General features: G+C 40.8%; 1 protein-coding gene across 1 annotated transcript; it reads left to right on the forward strand.

Moving 5' to 3' along the window:
* Positions 1 to 214: 214 nt before the first annotated feature.
* On the forward strand, positions 215 to 6991 carry snw1 (SNW domain containing 1). Its single transcript, XM_062411494.1, has 14 exons — positions 215 to 280; positions 755 to 908; positions 1080 to 1241; positions 1593 to 1688; positions 2022 to 2128; positions 2475 to 2579; positions 2933 to 3002; positions 3112 to 3177; positions 3285 to 3401; positions 3518 to 3659; positions 4145 to 4247; positions 5028 to 5145; positions 5389 to 5549; positions 6270 to 6991. The coding sequence occupies exons 1-14, from the start codon at positions 228 to 230 to the stop codon at positions 6463 to 6465; spliced, it is 1650 nt and encodes a 549-aa protein (XP_062267478.1). The 5' UTR covers positions 215 to 227; the 3' UTR covers positions 6466 to 6991.
* The last annotated feature ends 865 nt before the right edge of the window (positions 6992 to 7856 follow it).

Genomic DNA, 7856 nt, shown 5'->3' on the forward strand with positions numbered 1-7856 from the left:
CATAGTGGCCCAATTATTTGGTTTAATGTTCATGTATTTAAACTAATATTATGCATTATAGTTGTTCTATATCCTTAAGATAATAATAATTTTCATTAATAAGTATAGTGCATGATGGCGGCTGGTCAATGAAAACCGTAAACACTACGATCGTGTAAAAATAAACTAACAGAAAAAAAGCTAAGCAGCTTCTATCTCACGCATTACCGTCCGCGCTGTCATCGCGCATGCGCAGCAGCCGGCTCTCCACCAAGGAAGAAAGGAAAATGTCTCTGACGAGGTGGGTGCTGCGCTGAGGCGTTTTGTGTTTTTATTGAAGCAAATTGTGGTTGTATGCAATTTCCAGTCCGTGTTTACTGGTCTCAATACTGTGTTTAATGTTTTGATTTGATGATACTGGTCTGTTGTTCCGTCTTCGGCTTTTAATGATGCCAATAGCATCAGCTAACGCTAGCTAGCTAAACTCGTATGTCTGAAGCTAAGTGATTAGCAGTAGCCTGCTAGCCTAAAAGCGCATGGATACTCCAAAGTTTATCCAGTGTATGATAGTGAAATGTCAACTGTTTGCGTTAGTTTGCCTTAACTGGGTTTATTGGTGTGTAGTGAGGACAGTACGTTAGCTTACACTGCTAAAGCTAATGAATAAAGCAACGAACTACCGTGTTACACTCGGCTAATGCTAGCTAGGCCTCACAGCAGCGGCGCGACTACGTGGAAAACAAAGTGACTGATGTTGGTTTTATTGTGTGTGCAGCTTTCTACCTTCGCCGACCCAGCTGTCCCAGGACCAGCTGGAGGCAGAGGAGAGGATCCAGGCCCAGAAGTCCTACTCCAATGCCCTGGTTTCGTCCCTCAGAGAGCCCCCTCAATACGGACAGAGGAAAAGCTGGGTGCCGCGTGCACTCGAGGTAAATAAGTTAGTCGCGAGTTACACGTCTCGCTTTAACGTGAGAACAACGTTTAAGGGGGTTTCTGATTTCTTTGGAGGTGGTTCTGGTGGATTTCGTATGACGATGTCATGACACTGAATGTAGAAATGACTGTTAGCACTGATCACCGTGGGATCTGTGCTTCTGCAGGACTTTGGAGATGGAGGAGCTTTCCCAGAGATCCATGTCGCCCAGTTTCCTCAGGAGATGGGCCGGAAGAAGAAGACGTCCAATGCCTTGGCGGTGCAAGTTGATGCAGAGGGAAAAGTCAAATATGATTCTATCGCCAGACAAGGACAGAGCAAAGATAAGGTACACAACCGGTTATTGCTTCATCTGTCGCATCAGTGCACATATAGAATGTATCAGTAAGTAACTTGACCTGTTGAAATTAAAGGACTGATCCAACTTGGTCTAAAGCTGGTAGTATGCAAACATTAATTGTAGAAACACTTGTCTTTCTATGAAGTTGTATAAGTGACTTTTTAATAAAATACTTGCTTCGCGATGGTTTATTCCCCCTGTCATCTACAGACTACACATTTCATTATGGTGCACATTGTCCAAACAAGCCATGGTTATGTTGCATATCATGTTTTGATTTCATCACGAAAACGATGACTTCCTCAGTCTGCTATAATTTCTTATTCTTCCTTGTTGCAGGTGATCTTCAGTAAATACACAGACCTTCTGCCAAAGGAAGTGCTAAATGAAGACACCCCAGAGCTACAGAAGCCCGACGAGGAGGCGGTGAAAGAAGTAAGACATAGTGGAATTTGTTTGTATGGAAAAAACTGTGACACATGCTGTTTACTTACAGAACCAGTTGATAGTGATATTTTAAATTTGACAGCTCAAAGATCATTAACTAGTTTTATCCATTGTTTACTGGAAAGTTGAAGCTGCTGATGTTGTGTGATCAAATCTGTCTTCTCCTCTGTAGAGTTGAGTAAATTATGCAAATGTGAAAAGTGGATTTACAATCAGAAATATAATGCTTTTGTTAGTGTTTTATTCATTCTTACCTCTACTGAATTATGAGGTGAATAAAAACATTTGTTAACATCTTTACATTGTCATTGTTGTGTATAGCTTACAGATAAGACTCGGGCTGCCTTGGACAAGCAGGTGTCTCAGAAGATTGCTGCAGCTATGCCTGTAAGAGCTGCAGACAAACAGGCTCCTGCACAGTACATCAGGTATGTAGCAGAAGAATGAATCATCATAGTAATAAGCGTACGTTTTATGTATGTATCACTTTTGGAGATACACAACATTATCGCACAGTAAAATATAAAATAGTAACTAACAATTTCAACACTATTTATAACAAAGTTTTAGAAGGGACAGTTGGCTAGTTTTACAACTTCCTTCATTTATTAATGTGGGGATTGAATATTGTGAAGCCATAGGTTCACAGTTATGACATCAAGTGTTATGAAACGCATAAGTTGGTACTATTCGTTCATTTGTATTTATGTATGCACGGGACAATAAAAGTTTATCCATGTTGACCCAATTCTTCTGCTTTGTTCTCTCTTCAAGATACACCCCATCCCAGCAGGGGGTAGCTTTTAACTCTGGGGCCAAACAGAGAGTGATCCGCATGGTGGAGATGCAGAAAGACCCCATGGAGCCTCCACGTTTCAAGTAAGTCAACAACCTGTCTCAGAACAGCATTAAGTCATGTGTGAAGACTGGCTTGATAGACTATATATTATTTAATATAATTTGAAGAATTACTATGTTCAGAGCATCGTTGGACACAGTTTGTTAACAAAGTCTTAAATAAGTTTAAGCATAATGTTATGGCCTTAGAAAATCTAAAGTTCACAGCCAAATAAAAATCTTTTTTTTACCTGGATGTAACATAAAGAAAGAGTTGAAGGTCATTTGTTGGAATTGTCTTTCTTAACAAACTGGGTAATTAAACAGTTGAATATGTAATAATGGCCACCTTTTATTTAAAGGAAATAATGAAGTTGTATTATTGTGTGTTTCAGGATCAACAAGAAGATTCCCAGAGGACCCCCCTCTCCTCCTGCCCCTGTCTTGCATTCTCCAAGCAGAAAGGTACAGTTAAACATTTGAGAAAATTAGTTTTTATGTGTAACACGTTTTGCTTTTACTACTACCCTGATGCATTTAGATCTTTGACCTAAATGTCCTAATTTTTCTTTAGATGACAGTGAAGGAACAGCAGGAGTGGAAGATTCCTCCATGCATCTCCAACTGGAAGAACGCTAAGGTAACGTGGCACCACAATTATTTCTTCTATATCAAAATTTCTAGAAATAAACTTGAATTACCCGGTTGCTGCTTCTCTGCTAATTTGGTTCTCGTAACATCTCTCAGGGCTACACCATTCCTCTCGACAAACGTCTGGCTGCTGATGGTAGGGGGCTGCAAACAGTTCATATCAATGAAAACTTTGCCAAGTTGGCTGAGGCGCTCTACATCGCTGACAGAAAGGTACTGCACCATCCTTCTGGTTGAGCCGATCAACAGTTTAGGATAATGGCACTACTTAAAATATGCACCATTCAACCGACATCCAAATAACAGCGAAATTCTGTTTGTGTCTCAAGGCCAGGGAGGCAGTGGAGATGAGAGCCCAGGTAGAGAAGAAGATGGCCCAGAAGGAGAAGGAGAAAAAGGAGGAGAAACTTAGGGAGCTGGCCCAAATGGCTCGAGACCGCAGGGCGGGGATCAAAAGTCACGGAGACAAAGGTGAGTGAAGCAGCAAGATGTAGAAAAGTTGACTCTTAAGGACATGTATGTGTGTGGGGGGGGTCTCTAGGCATGTGAAAACTGGTGGCAGCACCACCTGTCTTCCAAATTTTTTGTTCATGCATTTTGAAAGCACTGACTAGCGTCGCAACATCTATATTGACATTATTTGTGATAAATTCTGACAATACTGTATGTTAGCTGGGATTTTGTCTAAATGTGCACTGAAGACAAACAGTATCTCATCGCCTTGTCTTCCCGCTCCTGCTATCCATAACATTTTCCTTTTCTCTACTACTACATCCCAATCTTCATCTACACCCCACCTCTACCTCTTCTCATCACTTTTCTCCTTTCCTCCTCCAATTCTTTCAGTCCCCATGTTGCTTTTCACATCATATTTCTGCTGTAATATTCCACATCATACGTGCTCATGTGGTTTCCTTTCTGTTTTCAAAATTTCCTTTTTGTGTTTAACATGGCAGGTGGCGAAGACGGCGAGGCCAGGGAACGTGATGAGATCCGCCATGACAGACGGAAAGAGAGACAACACGACAGGAACATTTTGAGGGCAGCTCCTGATAAGAGGTGCTGGACACACACTATAAAACTCACTGCATGTGAACTCACCCACCCCTCTCTGCTAAATCTGCATGCATCTGGCAGAAATATTGAACTAAGCATGTGTGATCAGTATGTGTGTGTTTGTGTGTTAGGTCTGTGTGAGCGGTTGCCGATTGATTGAATTGTGGTTCCCTGGTTGAGTGGAGAAATTGAAATTCAGATGATGGCTCATTACAGACACAATTCCAGCTGTCTGACGGCACAAACCTTGTTATCTTAAAATTGCCTTCCACTTAACTTTGAGATGGCTGTTTGCTGATAGACAGTCAGAATGTTCAAGTCCCCAGTTATTTAATAAAAAAACCCCTATAGGCTTATAAAAATGGATTAATTCTACCAAGTCAAATTAGTTTTTCACCCCTGTCCATTTGTTTGTAAGCAAGATTACACAAAAACAACTTGGTGGAAGGATGCTGAATGGGTCAGTGAAGAACTCATTAAATGTAAAGTTGATGAAGGGCATCGGGCAGATCCAGGAATTTCCACTGTTAAAAACAGGGAACAATCCATGGATTCTGATTGGGGAAACTTTGACACCATGGATCCTTTCAGTGTTTAACTTTTGGTGCAGTTGATGGAATATGATGGGGATTGTTTAGCCTTGGCAGAGGTATGCATTTTACTGAGAGACATTCCAGTTAAAATCATGTTAACTACTTATTTAGTTCTTTACTACTACATTTGTGTGTTGATTTGCTTTTGTTGCGAATTGTGCCTCATCTCCGACTCTGTTCCTTGTGCCAGGTCCAAGCTGCAAAGAGACCAGGAGAGGGACGTCAGTGAGCTGATCGCTCTGGGGATGCCCAACCCTCGCTCTTCCTCCGAAGCTCAGTACGACCAGAGGCTCTTCAATCAAAGCAAGGTTAGAAAGTTTCATACCTACTACAATGTACATTACCGTCAGCTTAGAATATTTTGTGTTGATTGGAGAGAAATCTCTAGTGTACAAGGCTTTATATACTGAGCTCCACTAGACAGCATTTATCCCTTTTTAAGGGTACTAGAGGAAGCACAGCAAAACTGAAGAAGAATCTATACAGAAGCCATTTCATTATTGTGCACTGTTCTGTCTTATTTTAGTCGCTTACCTTTTCTGTCTTTTCAGGGTATGGACAGTGGCTTCGCTGGTGGTGAGGACGACATGTACAACGTCTACGACAAGCCGTTCCACGGCAACAAAGACATGGCTTCACACATCTACAGGCCCAGCAAAAATATTGACAAGGACACCTACACAGATGACCTTGAAGCACTCAAGCAAAACAAGTACTTATATTCCTCTTATATTTTTTATGACCAGTTCATACAGTTATTTGATGTTTAGCAATATAATTCAATATTTTCTTTAGGCATAAATCAACTAATGATATGGACCAAATGAATGAAGCGTCTTTTCTTCCAAAAACTTAAATTATTTCATAAATGGCTAGTTCTATGGCCAGTTGGAAAAACCGTTAATCTTTCATTTGATTTGACTTAATATTTGATAACTTTTTCTGTTGGTATGCGGTTCTGATAAAATACAGGTGACGGAGGAACAGGACAGACTATTTAGTTTTTATAGTTGTTAGCGACCGTGTTCCCATTACCTACAATACTTGATCCTTGATTTTGCTCATTGACTGTGTAAACTGTGGAGGGCAGGGGTGCATGAACCTGGTTAAATCAAGCACCTGTATGATACACTGTAAGAAAAGAAGCTAAAACCCACAATGAGGGCGGGAAAATTACACTAGTCAACATTACAAATGGCTCGTTGATGTGTTGCGCAAAAAGTCCCAGCGCTGGAAAAATCAAGGTTTTGAGTGAGATTATTACGGAACCTGAAGGTGAAGTCCTTAAATCCTGCTCTCAGACTCTCCTGTACAATTGCTCTGTCCTTGCGCGAAGATTGTCACAGAGTGCAGTGAAATGTGATCTTTTAGCTGTGAGAAATAACATGACTTTTTGCTGCATATTCTAATATGTTTAATTTCTTTCCTCCAGCCGGTTTGCTCCTGGCAAAGAATTCTCCGGTGCCGACCACGCACAGAAGCGGGACGGACCAGTCCAGTTTGAAGAGGATCCCTTCGGTTTGGACAAGTTCTTGGAGGAAGCCAAGCAGCACGGCGGCTCTAAGAGGCCCTCAACCAGCGGCCGCTCAAAGGACGACTACCACGACAAGAAGCGCAGGAAGGAGTGATAGTCTGTTCAGGACAGCTGTAAGAGGCATGTTGGAGGAGGTGGCGCCCTTTACCCTTTTTGTTTTTTTGTTTTTATTTGTTGCTTATTCAGCTACTTTCAGAACATGTTGAATATCCTTACTTAACAGAACATGAATTAACACGTTAAGTTAAGCTACAGCGACGGATACAGATATGTAAGAGATCTGCCTACGTTTCTAACTGTGTCATGCATAGGCGATATTTGGGCCCTGGAAGTGTGTAGACCATAGCTGTATTTTTTTTTTTTTTTTTTTTTTTAATACATTTATTCAGAACCAACATAAAAATCTTCTGGAGGAGTTTATATTGTCCTTTGTCTAATTGGCTCCCCACATTCCCCCCTTTTTGAGTTGTCCACTCAAGTGTCCCCTTACGTATTTGTGAGCCGTTAAAGCCCATATTTGATGTACAGAGATAAACAGTAATTCTGTAGGGTGTAAAGCAAACCAGCTGTATAATTCTTGTACATTACCACCAATAAAATAAATTTCATATTGTGTGTAATTGCTAGTCTCTCTGTATTTATTATGAAGTATAGTGTTTTGTTCAAATCTGTCAACTTGTCACAATCTTAGAGCAGCTTAATTAAAACTTTTACAACATAGTGGAAAGTCCATTGCTTATATAATTATGCAGTCTGACAGTTTTATTTTCCTGGGGTTCGGAAATGTAATCAATGTGGCATTACAGAGCCCAGCAGACTCTCAAATCTGCACTGTGCCATATTTTATTCGCACATGAACAGGGGGTCAGGCATTTGTTATATGCACATGATTAATGTTTTTTTTCAATGGGCCTGGTTTGAAGTCATGGCTTCCTGTATTAGCGCGGTGCCCTAGACCTTTAATGCTGGTCTTTTAGAGCCCATCAGAAGTATAAATAATAGGTTTAAAACTGTGAAAGGACACTGAGCTAGCAGCTTGAAACCAGGAAGAATCAAAGACAATTGAGGTAAAGATGCTTAACAACAAATTTTCCTTCCAGGGAAAGGCTCTCCCACCGATGACCTGACCATTACCTTTGAAATCTCAGTGTTAGCCCCCCCAGCATCCATGCACAATTCATGATTCAGTAAGGTGCACATAGTCACTCTGTAGCTACACATCATTGAATATATTTTGAAACAATTGTTCCTTGTTCAAGCTCTGCACTTCAAAAAGTCTAAATAAATTCTATGTATGAACAAAATTGTCATAGTTAATGTTATCGACAGAACATCAGATTTCAGCTGGGACAGCGCCCCCTGGCCAGTGCCCGTGGATTTGCCCCTGGTGAGATGTGGTGAAATTTCTGTGAATTTCTCAAGAAATAATGTAGAGATCCTGATGAAGGCATACTTATGGGATTGATATATATTGGTATGTGCAAC

The sequence above is a fragment of the Platichthys flesus genome, chromosome 18, assembly GCF_949316205.1.
Source record: "Platichthys flesus chromosome 18, fPlaFle2.1, whole genome shotgun sequence".
In the NCBI taxonomy this organism is placed as follows: Eukaryota; Metazoa; Chordata; class Actinopteri; order Pleuronectiformes; family Pleuronectidae; genus Platichthys; species Platichthys flesus.